Raw genomic sequence first — 12,729 nt, forward strand, 5'->3', positions numbered from 1 at the left:
TAGGTCCGTAAACTATTTTTTTCAGAAAAATCAGTCATTGAATTATAAAAATCTGCCAATACATCCCTAATATTATATTCAAAGCTACTATATTCAATTTTCTGTCAATTTAAGTCACGTTACTTGCATGTAATACACATTGAAGGGTAGATTGGTAGTTTTTCATAAAGAATTAGTGTATGAAGTTAACTTTGGAGGGTAAATTGGTAGTTTTCATAAGAATAGTGCAAGTTAACTTTGGAGGGTAAATTAGACGATAGAGTCGCAACTTATATAAAATGTTAAAGGTTTATTGGCGAGAAAATAATAGTATTACATTTTAAAGTGTGTCAAGTAACTTAAGTTGACGAAAAATTAGATACAATAGTTTTGAATATAATAATACAGGTGAAATTGGCAATTTTTAATGAAATTAGAGACTTATTTTACCGAAAAAATAATTCAAGAACCTAATTTTCACTGAAATGATAGTTCAGCAACTAAAGGCACTTCACCCTTCAAACCATTACTACTACTTGAAAACTAACTAGCTAGCAGATTATGAAAAGAAAATAATCCGCAACAGTCCAGGATCCTGTAACACTAGGTTCTTCAAATCTATGTTAATTAAAACTCTTAATTCGTTAGCTGATCAATTCGATACGCATAAATCTAACGAGTTGTCTAATAATTGTTTTGTAGTTGCTCACTATTTATATTAGGAGGTTGGAAGTTATCAACCCCTAATTTTTTTTTTTTTTTTTAAATTAATATGAACAGATATCTTTGGCAAGCATGGATCGAAAATCGGCCTCAAATCCCTCACAATCGAAGGTGAGACTAGTGCCTTTGGCAAGCAAAGTTGAAACCTATAAGCTCCGGATAGATTTCAGCATCTTAAATTTTCCCTTATCCAAAATTGATAGGGAGAGAATTGGACTAAATAGGAGTACGCGGGGTCTGAGATTCGTAATCGATATAATACTTGACCCACGAGTTATATGGTCATCGAATTGTACAAATTAAATGAAAACTACTAACAAAAGTATATAAAAGGGTAAAAATGGTGTGTTTATCATTTCTCAATTTGATAAGTAAAGCTTGAACAAATTGAAGAGTACTTCATAAAAAATTAAAACATAATTAATTAAGTTGTTCGAACCTTTATCCTATTAGGCATATTATTTTAACGAAATGCGAGTAATTAACTAGCTCGAGGCCCGTCCCCATATACCTAATCAGTGGCGAAGCCGTATAGGAGCAAGGAGTGCGGTTGCACTTTCGGTCGTCGAAATTTGACCCTAAGAGCGAGAATTCGCCTCTCTGGTTCCTCTGACCTGCACGAAACTGTTCCGTTTTCTACTTTTTTTACCCCATAACCCCATGGTCTCCTTCTCTCCCTTATCATGGATTCCTGTGACTGTGATTGTGCTGCCACCTAAGCCGCTTCTCAAATTGTTGAAATTTCCAGCTTTCCAAGTGCTTCAAGGGCATGTCAATGGCTGCTGGATCTGCATTTTAGCATTTCATGAAAACTCACCTCCTGATTTTATATGCATTCCCTCTATTCTTTTAGTCTCCAGGTACCCTTCTTAGTCTAATTAATTTAGTCTTATGTTGTTTCTTTGTATATGATGTTTTTTATGGTCTTGTTCTTTTGGTTAGGGGTTGTCACATTATTTCTGTTTGTGTTTGAGATGTACTAGTTGCAGTATAGCCCAGTTACGGATTTGTAAATATGTCATCAGGATGATTCGCTTGATGTTTAGGATTTACTTGTCTATATTTTTCTGGAACCTATTATCCCTTTAAGCTTCTCCCCTTTCTCAGACCATTCCTGGCTTCGCTAGTATACCTAACTAGCATGAGCCCCAACATGGGCTAGTTTGAACCACATAAAAATTTGCCCCTTAGTACTACGGTCTAATGGTATTCTTCTTCACTTGTAATTGAGAGGTCTTAGGTTCGATTCTCGCCAAAATCGAGTTTGAACCACATTGCTAGTCCATTGTGAGGCTAAGTCCACCCCCTCCTTCTTAGTGTAGATAACATCGTTTGTTCAAAAAAAAATACGTTATTATCAAAAGGGAACTCTGGTTGCCTAAGGAAAAGACGAGAACTAGAAAAGTAGAACCTTCCAACCTTGAACATGTTTCATAACAAGTTTAAACACAAAATTAAGTTAATAATGATTTCTACGCAGTCATTTCTCTCTCGTAACTTTACATGTTCTCTATTGCTTCCCATTAGGCCATTGTAACTTTCATATATCAGACTCATTAGCATCGTATGTATATGGTGTTTATAACTCTTTATATAGAATATTTTAATAGATATATAACTCTTTATATAGAATATTTTAATAGATATATAACTCTATATAATACTCTTTAAAGAAAACAGTGTAACTCCTTGATTAATCAAACAATATTAGATTTCAAGATCTATTTTCTCAAACTATATCCGATCTTCCCTCAGGCATGGCCGGAATAACTTAATTTACGTATATGCACACACACATTTTCAATCAATGCTTTTTCTGTCAACAAAAAAGTGACAAGATTTTCTTTGGATCTTTTCTATTAATCTATGTGCTTAATTCGTTCGTAGATAAAAACTTATCTTCTTTTGTTTGCTTTCTGTTCTCAATGTACATGTTTCCTTCTTAAGCTTCACTTCAAACCAAGTTTTTGTGTAGGAATGTAGAGCTTGATAAGTCTTTAATTATAAGAACAAGAGTTCTCTTTGAGTCGATGCTTTACTTAACTACGAATTTATTTTCATTTTTCAATCAAGCTATTTCTTTTAAGTACAATTTTTATTAATTTTTCTTAATCCTCAATGGGAAAATGCTTTGTTGTTGTACAATTCATACAACCGAGCGCAATTGCGTACGTTCTAGGATTTATATAGCCGACTTACTTAGTGGAAAAAGACTTTGTTATTGTTGTTCTTAATCCTCAAGATTGAAAGCTATCGAGTAACTTATTAGGATCTTGCTTGCTGTTTAAAATTTATTCAGAGTGCATGCCATGTATCGATCGAGTCCTTGTGGCACGATTTGGCTGACTCCCTCAGTATTGCTACCCTATACTGATTAGTGTTCAATATACCTTTCGTCTCAATATCTTCTCCTGCATTTAGCATCAGGGATCAATTAGGTGTGTCTTAAAAAAAATAGTGAAAAAGTTCAAACTTGAGAGGAGGTTGTGTATAATCGCCGCCGGTCAAGAAATTTCTAATAAATTAGGAAACGATGATGTACAGATTGACCAAAACTACCCAATCCACCAACCATCCAACATGATTTCTGAAGGCTTTAAGGGCTAGTTTTGTAATTTACTCGGATATATTTCAAACTTGCCAAATTTGAGATATGTGTTTATGGTAATATTTGGTCAGTTTTCTGCTTGTCTGTAAATGTGTACGGGTTAAGTGTACACATTTATTTCTGGTGTTTTGTTCTCTAACATAAGGTCCTCCTCTTCCCTTTATAAGGACATTATTTGTGCGCGTCTTCTTTTGCATTTCTTGTTGCTCAGAGAGGAAAAGAAAGAGAGTGAGAGTAACAGTTATGGATTAGGATGGAGCCAAACAAAAGGATTAGCTTCTATGATGGATTAGGATCATGGTCTAATAATAATAGCCCCATAGAACAAAAACCCTTTTCAATGACGGCTCCAACGAACCTTCCTGAACAAAAACCCTTTTCAAAGATGGTTCCATCCAATGTTGCTTTAGCTCCAGCTGGTTCATCTCAAGTGTGGAACCAATTTTACTTGATGAACCATTCTTCTGGTATTGGTGGTTCAAGTAGCAGCTGTGCTTATGCCAATAAGCCACCTCTCCAGCCCTCATCAAATAACCCCGCTGTTGCCAACAGGACCAACACAGCTTCCGTCGTAGCTGTGATGGATGCTAATCGCAACAACTCAGGCCCTGATAGTGATGATGACGACCATGCTGATGCTGGAAATCAGGATAAGGATATTAACAAAGGCAAAATTCTACTTGTGGATGGAGTTCAGGTCAGACTGGGTGGCAACATGGACGCTGAGTCCTTCGATTCAAGAAAACTCAAACGGTAACACTGGTTGTATGCATTAATATGTTGCTCACAGAAAAATAATGTCGTTTATACCACCTTTTTTTGCTGACCGTCTCTTTAACAGAGTAGTTTTATTTGTGTATATAGGCATTTTAGTGAGAATGATCTCTAAAATTGGCATAACTCCTCACTTTAGTTCTTGAGTTTGTCCATTGTAAATCAGTTATTGGTCCTCAGTGAAAAATCTCTGTTAAATAAGGATTAAAATGACAAAAATATCTTGAATTTAACAAACAATGGTTGAAATGATTTGACAAATACTGAGGGTATTTTTCTCATTTTGGTCCTTATTTAGCAGAATGACTAAAATGATTGACTGTGGATAAACTCATAATCACTTCTATCGATTTCAAATCTCAGTGACTAAAGTGAGGAGTTATGTCAATCTCAGATACCATTTTGGCTAAAAAAACCTTTGTGTATATTATGCTCATGTGGGTCCCAGTTTAAGAGAGGAAGATGTTGAGAGTTGAACATGTGTTGACAGTTTGTCCCACACATTAGTGAGGGACAAGGCTAGCTAATGACATATATAGTCTTAGGCTATTCCTTATATTGTCAATTGGTTGTACGGTGGAACTCCAATTTCATCATAGTATCAGAGTAAGTTGTCCCTCGTGTGAAAGCCCAAAGGACCACACGTGCTCACGCGTCACCCACGCGGGGGCGTGTTAAGAGTTGAATATGTGTGGACAGTTTGTCCTCCATCGGTGAGAGACAAGGCTAACTAATGGCTTATAGGGGCATTTGTTTGCCCTCCCTAACTCTCACTGCATTGGGTTGCACTAAAGGTTAGTCCAGTCCTATGTTGCTACCAGCAGGGATTGAGTTTAATGACACTAACTTCCACTTACCTCGACTAACTATAGGACTAGCAGTTCTTAGCGACACCCCCTTGAAAACCATGGGACTAGCTAAGACCGACCAATTTTAGATTTGCTTCTACAACCATTTTTCACATAAAACCCAAATTGAAGCTGGGAGTGGGGGATTATACCTGAAGGAGGCTAAACGTGGTTGGAGGTGGCTGGAAAATGGTCTGAAATTCTCGGCTTGTTTGGATTTCTTTGAATTTGTGACAAATTCGAGCATGCAAAGCTCGAATCTAGGTCCAGGGATGGTGAGGAGTTTGTTGGTGTTGCTAACCTCGTCCAATTCAACGATATTTGGTCGGAAAACGCATTGAAAAAATAGGTTTGGCCATGAAAGTTTTGTTCGAATAGCACGTAACTAGGAGAGAGGGAGGAAGGAAGGAGAGAGATATAAAGAGGAATCAAGAGGGAGTTGACGGGAAAATTTTCTAGGGAGCCCATCCGGCGAGGTTTGATATGGGGAGGAAGAGGGAGAGAGTGGGACGAAGAAGGGAGGAAAAAAAAAGCGAGAGAAAGGGACGGAGAAGTGAGAAAAAGATGTAGAAAAAAGGGGATTAATAATAAAGTATTAATAATTGTGGAATAAATAAAATAATATTAGAGTTTCTTAATTATCGTATTTCTTAGTCTGATACTGTAACAACTATTTCACTAAGTCAATCCAGTTTAGTTTATTCAAAGTCAATCATGTTTAGTTCCTGAAGATAATCCAGAGATAGTCCGGTGCAACAAACGCACTCATATGGTATTGACTACTCATTATTTGTATCATCTTTCTAATAGAGTTAGAGTCTACCAGTACAAAAAATAATACAAATGTGTGGTAAGAATATAATTTTTGTGGTCAGGATACGTGGTTTATGTAACCATACTCTTGTGTGCATTATCTTTATTAAATGTTTATATATATAAATAATATAATAATCATGTATAATCAAAACATTTTGCGTCGATATTTGATGGTTTCTTATAGGATCATATCAAACCGGGCTTCCGCTCAGAAATCTAGACTCAAAAAGGTTCAATATGTTATGGAAATGGAAAAGAAGGCGAAGACTCTAGAGGTAATAACCGTCGGGCGATTAGTTATTTTACTCGCTATTTACTCGACTTTAGAATGTGTATATTTGCTATACTTAATTTACTTCCAAAAAACTAATTAATATTTGATATATTTTACTTGTCTGTACATAGAGTCAAATTGCTTTTCTATCTCCTCAAGTGGAGTTCTACACGCACCAAAAGCAATTTCTGCAAATGGAGCAGAAGTCCTTGAACGGAAAAATAACTGCTTACACCAACGACAAGATACAGAAAGATGGTAAAACTGATTATATAGCTAGACACACACGTGCCCCTTCTTAGCCGGAATCCCGTTCTACTGTACCAAAAATGGGACGATAGAGCCTCTTCGAAGTGCTATATATATAGCATGTAGTTTATGTTTGACAATGAGAAGTATGTTTTTAATTTGGCAGCTGAAATTGAAGCGACCAAAAAAGAGGTTGCCAGACTGAGGGAACTGCTAGACCAAAAGGCCAACATACAAGCCGGCGCAAATGCAAGCAGCAGGATGGTGAATCAGAAAGATGCAGGGTTGATGGTGCCAACTCCAGGTTTCAATCAGTCTGGTCCTGGAAAGATGGGCTTTTCAAACTCGGAAAAAGGTAAAAAAGAAAATCAAGTAATATATAACGTAGCTAGCTAGCCGGATACCTGCAAGTTAAATGTCCTTCATCTGAAATTTTTGTAATTAATCTCTCCTCTTTGTACATTTTCCTTGGTCTACTACAGGCATTAACAGATTTCAATAACTTGGAATAATATCTAGATATATATGGTAGCATATTATGTGTTATAAATAATATATGTCACACGCATCACCTTATCGATTGGTATCTAAGTACGGATATATTAACTAATTATACTCATGCTATACTACATATTTGGGGTTTAGGATACTACATGTTTAGGGGGACTACATATCTAAGTAAGGGTTGATCTTTAAACCTTTTTCGCTGTTGACGTTTTAATTTTTGAATAATTTTACTTGTTTGTTAAAAAAAACAGTAATAACCTCACAAGCTTAGTAAGAAAAAACATAATAGCATTTACAAAAGATTATCAACGTCGAAGGCATTTTCGACAAAAAAAAAGAGGTATACACAAAGCAAAAACATACCATGCTTTCAAGGATGGGTCTTCTTTGACAAGATAAAAGAAACTATGTTCATAAGTACCCACATAAACACGACGTCTTCGCATAATTTCCAGTTTTTAGTCTGTTATCATTAAGGATGGCCGAGTGAAACTAGTAGCAACAGTTTCTTTTTGTTTTCTAGACTCGCATTTAGTGTAAATACTTTTGTGTCGTTAGATTGACGGGTTCACTTTTTTTAGTTGAGGTAGCGAGAGTGGAGATATCTGTACTCATTGGACACATCACTGTTTAGACGAAAGGAGTGAAATAGTTAAGATAGGCACATCATAGATTCACGAACCTTTACCTGATAATATTTGGAAATAGCTCCAGAAGAGACCTAGGCAGTACATATGAAGAACTCCCTCCATACTGTCGAGGTTTTCTAAAAGAAATTAAAAACAAACATGCAGGATGTAGTCGTTCCTTTACAGCAGAATGTATATCATGTGCACTTCAAAGTTCAGACCACAACTTAATCATGCATGAAAGAATTAACTTCAACACTCACTCTCTTTTCGTATATAATTAAGAGTCGGCTAGCTATGTACCAACTCTACTTAGTCCAGAGTTGATTCTCTTCTCAATATTAGAAGCGGTTCTAAGTTCAAAAGCCCCTCTCCGTTGATGACAAATCATTTAGATTAACTTTTCCCCTTTTTCTTTCTCTTTTTTGTATATATAACAAGTTGGAGAAAGCTCAAGCGAGGCCAATAAGCTGAAGCAGGTCACTGTGGCACAAGAGGAGCAACAAAACCAAAACCAACCAGTTGGGCTGACAACGATGGCTGGGCAGGAACCTGCGAGGTCAGACCAATCCGTGCCGCAGCAGAAAGATAAAAACAAGATGAACTCAGAGGATGGGGATCAAGAGATGAAAGATGTGATGAACTTCAATGAGCAGAAACAGTAGCATGAGAATTTCTTCATATGAAACTGATTATCTAGGTTATTGATTGGCTTGAATAAGTAAAATGTTCGTTTTGCTTGTTGTGTCTCCTTTTTTCTGGTGTCTTTTTATGTATTGCTTTTGGACTCCAAAGCTTTAAACTTTGGGTTATTTTAGATGGAATAATATTGGAACTTTTGTTCTGTGTTAATTAAGATATATGTGTGCGCGCGCATATTAATTTCTTGGATGCTACCATTGCCTGCTTATGCAATATGCATTTGATTCGTATTTGTCCACACACGAACACCGATTCGATCAGAATTATCTTTGTTGGTTTTGTTTCAAACAACGTTGTTTGATTGCTTATACTTTGTTTTCTCAACAACAACAAAATTTGTTGGACGTGGTCTTCATATTTTTGAATTTTCAAAATAATGCTTTATGTGATTCGTTCGGAAGCACTGGAAACCACAAGTAATTTTGTTGAAATACACTTTTGATAGATTAAACACAGCAATATCTTTTTAATAAATGGTCAATTTGTTTTGTAAGTATTTTTATGATTTATAAGGAAAAAAGATTTTCGTGATTCATAAACATGTTTAATTTTTTATGCCAAAAGTTGAAAGTAACAAATAACTTATTTTATTTTGAAGTTCTTTTACCTTATCGTGGTTGGACGGGAGACTTTCAAAGTTTCATGAAACTATTAATAACAATTGATGATGTGCTAAAAAATAGATAATTTCAACCGTTACAAAATGATATGTAATGGACACTAAAATATATTCCTCAAATAAAATTATTTGAAGAATCCTTCACAAAAGGGGACCATACATATTCGGCCATTGAGTAAATTGGAAAGTTTAATGACAAATTTTTTAGTTGGACGAACTTAACTAAAATTTGGCATGAGTGGGCATAAAAATCGAAAAGCCGAAGATGAAAATTTCCAAAAGAAAAAAAATTGAACGACTAAAATGGTCAACAAACTGGCTGGCTAGAACCTTTTATTATTTGATAAAGTATCTTAAAATTTTGGCGATTAGCAATTGCGACAGTTTTTTTAACAAACGTTATTATTTACATTAAGAGGAGACGGGATTAGTCTCACAATGGGCTAACAATAATGGACATTCGTCTTTAGAGAGAATCGAACTTAAGACTTTTCACTTACAAGTGAAAAGGAATATTACTAGACCGTAGTACTAAGTGAGCACTTTGAGGTCAGAGGCAAGCCGAACCTCGAGTTGAGATTAATACCACCCTTCAAGTGGGAGACACTTCGTGGCCTTAACCAAAAAAATTCTTTGTAAGCAATTCACAAAACTTTATGTTTATGATTAAAAATGGTCAAATTATTATATTTTGAGAGAATCATCTTTACAAAAAATAAATTAAAACTAAAATTGTTTAGTCAATAACTGTAACAACTAAATCACAATTCGTTTACTCTAATTACTTGACTAGAAGACTCGAGTTTAAATTGATTTTTTTTTTTTTGAGAAATAATTTTTACATAATAATTTATAATATAACCAGGTTTTATAATTAAAAAATAAAAAATAAAATAAAAAAATTGAAATATACCACAAAAAAAAAACCTAGTTTTTCTCATTTCACAAGTGACAGTTCCGCGCCAGAGTCCGCGAGTAGACTGACTTGGAACACGTGATCAACAGACCCAACGGTGAAAAATCAGAGGTTTGGTTGTCACTGTCAGTGTCACGGAGGACTGTGGTGGCAAGCCTCGGCCATTGCAGGAGCACCTCACAAATCACAATCAATCCACAAACAAAACCCCGCTCTCCTCCCTAAATTCCCAATTTTTATTTTTATCACGGAGGACTGTGGTGGCAAGCGCATGTCTTTCATTTTCTTTACATTCCTCGGGAATTCACTCTTGGGATTTAGCTTTTCCAGCTGAAGATCCCAAATCCTGTTTGGCTCCCGAGAAAAGTTAGGAATGAGAGAAAGAAAGGTGACGACTTCGAATCGTCGTTCTGGGTTTTCTTCATACTTCAATTCCAGACAAGGGTACGTTCTACTTCGCGGATATTTGACTCGGTTGACGTGAGTTGTGCTTCACAGAAAATTTCTTATATTTTCCTTTTCGCTTTCTTTGATTTTCTTGGCAACCAAACGGAGTGGAAACTGGGTTTTCTCGGTTGAGAAGTTTTGGGATTCGGCTGAAGAAAATGGCCTCTGCTCAGGGGATTGCTTCGCTCACCCGGTTGTGTTTTGCGGTTAAACGGCACCGTTTTATCGGTCTCCAGGGTTCTTTGGCTCAATCTTGCGCTAGGGGTTTTCCCATATTCTGCAAACAACCAAACCCCAGCTTGGTCATTGCGAAATCGAGCCAAGTTCGAGACTTTAGGGTTTTCAATTCGGTTCAATTGGACCAGTTCGTGACCAGCGACGACGAGGGCGAAATGGGTGAAGGTTTCTTTGAGGCAATTGAGGAATTGGAGCGGATGGCAAGAGAGCCGTCCGATGTTCTTGAGGAAATGAACGACCGGTTATCGGCCAGAGAGTTGCAGCTTGTGTTGGTGTACTTTTCTCAGGAGGGTAGGGACTCATGGTGTGCCCTTGAGGTGTTTGAGTGGCTCCGAAAGGAGAATCGGGTCGATAAGGAGACGATGGAGCTCATGGTTTCGATAATGTGTAGTTGGGTCAAGAAGTTGATTGAGGGGGAGCATGGCATTGGGGATGTGGTGGACCTTCTTGTGGAATCGGATTGTGTGGGTTTGAAGCCGAGTTTTAGCATGATGGAGAAGGTGATATCTTTGTACTGGGAGATGGGTGAGAAGGAAAAGGCGTTTTTCTTTGTGAAAGAGGTGTTGAAGCGCGAAATTGTTTATTCGGCGGAAGACGATACAGATGGGCATAAAGGAGGGCCGACTGGCTATCTTGCTTGGAAGATGATGGTAAATGTTTGTTTACTGTTGTCCTCAATAATATGCTATTCAATTGTGAAATGTACTTGTGAATTTATATGCATTTCATTTAGAACTGTCCACATGCCATTGGTAGTGATAGGATTTTTGGATTGTGGGTTTGTCTTTGAGTTGAATTTACCTTGCCATGCTGAATTATTAGGATGGTGCGTCCATTTTTGATGAATTTAGCGGTTTTCCCCGTCATAGAACTAGTTTTATTACGTATCAAATGATGAGTATACGTATCAAATGATGATGTGCAGATTGACCAACCGTGGTTATGTCAGTGAATTATAGCCAAGGGATTGCCATTCATTACACAAATTGTTAATTATTATTGTTACGACTGGTTAGCTAGCATAACATAAATCAGTAGAAAGGAAAACTGTTAGCATTAGTTGGGTTTGTATTCATTTGTCGTAACGTATACGTTCAAAATTTTTTAAGAGTTTCCAAAGGTTATGAATGAAACTATTGAATGTGTTTCTGCAGGTTGAGGGTAACTATAGGGATTCAGTGAAGTTGGTGATTCATCTAAGAGAATCTGGGCTGAAGCCAGAGGTCTACAGTTACCTCATTGCAATGACAGCTGTGGTCAAGGAACTAAATGAACTTGCGAAAGCTTTGCGGAAGTTGAAAGGTTTTGCGAGGGCCGGGCTGGTAGCTGAATTTGATACAGAAAATGTTGGCCTTGTTGAGAATTATCAGTCAGATCTTATAGCTGATGGAGTACAACTGTCCAATTGGGTGATTGAGGAGGGAAGTTCTTCACTCCATGGGGTGGTTCATGAGAGGCTCCTGGCTATGTATATCTGCTCTGGATGTGGCCTTGAGGCCGAGAGGCAGTTGTGGGAAATGAAACTTGTTGGTAAAGAGGCGGATGCTGACCTCTATGACATAGTTTTAGCCATCTGTGCTTCCCAAAAGGAGGCCAATGCCATCAGACGGTTGCTTACAAGAACAGATGTTTCCAGCTCTCTGGGTAAAAAGAAAAGCTTATCGTGGTTGCTAAGAGGTTACATTAAAGGGGGACATTTTGATGATGCTGCAGAAACAGTAATAAAAATGCTTGATTTGGGTTTGCACCCGGAGTTTTTGGATAGGGCAGCTGTGCTGCAGGGACTACAGAAAAGGATCCAACAATCTGGCGGTGCAGATACTTACCTTAAACTTTGCAAGCGCCTCTCAGATGCCAATTTGATTGGGCCGTCTCTTCTATATCTGTTTATAAAGAAATATAAGCTATGGATCATAAAAACTCTTTAAAGGACATTGGCAACAAGTTACGAGAATCCAAGTATAGTTTTGTTTGTGAACATTTTGTAGCACCGGGACTTTAATTCCTGGTGCGTTTTACATGATAGTTTTGTATAGTTATGGGTGGGTATGAGATTTGGTCGTAATTTGGCATGGCCGAATCATGGAGGCAGGTTAACTGTGATGTCCAAAAAGTTCTCTTGGTGATCTTCGTATAAATACTACAGGTATGTTTTGCCGGTTTCTTGACTTGTTCTGCTTTTAGAATTTTCATATTTCTCATGCATATCTGCCCCAGACTTAACAGTTGCATCATGAAATTATGTTATCGACTCTGCGTTTCACACTTCTTTTGTAATTAGGATTGATGCATACCAGTAAATAGAAGAAAAGAAAAGTATGTTTCTGTTAGAATTATATTCCTTTTGTTGCATTAGATCATCAGATCATCACCAAGTCAATAGTAGTTCATGCATCTGTGT

General features: G+C 37.0%; 1 protein-coding gene across 1 annotated transcript; it reads left to right on the forward strand.

Moving 5' to 3' along the window:
* The first annotated feature begins 9,692 nt into the window (after window positions 1-9,692).
* LOC137714971 (pentatricopeptide repeat-containing protein At2g30100, chloroplastic-like) lies at window positions 9,693-12,490 on the forward strand. Its single transcript, XM_068454158.2, has 2 exons — window positions 9,693-10,978; window positions 11,483-12,490. The coding sequence occupies exons 1-2, from the start codon at window positions 10,250-10,252 to the stop codon at window positions 12,254-12,256; spliced, it is 1,503 nt and encodes a 500-aa protein (XP_068310259.2). The 5' UTR covers window positions 9,693-10,249; the 3' UTR covers window positions 12,257-12,490.
* Window positions 12,491-12,729: the final 239 nt, after the last annotated feature.

Source organism: Pyrus communis, chromosome 3, assembly GCF_041283825.1.
Source record: "Pyrus communis isolate YQ-2024b chromosome 3, ASM4128382v1, whole genome shotgun sequence".
NCBI classification, from domain to species: domain Eukaryota; kingdom Viridiplantae; phylum Streptophyta; class Magnoliopsida; order Rosales; family Rosaceae; genus Pyrus; species Pyrus communis.

Coding starts and splice junctions, on each gene's coding strand:
- LOC137714971 (XM_068454158.2), top strand. CDS start 10,250: ATGGCCTCTGCTCAGGGGATTGCTTCGCTCACCCGGTTGTGTTTTGCG. Junction 10,979..11,482: donor ATCTTGCTTGGAAGATGATG/GTAAATGTTTGT, acceptor GTGTTTCTGCAG/GTTGAGGGTAACTATAGGGA.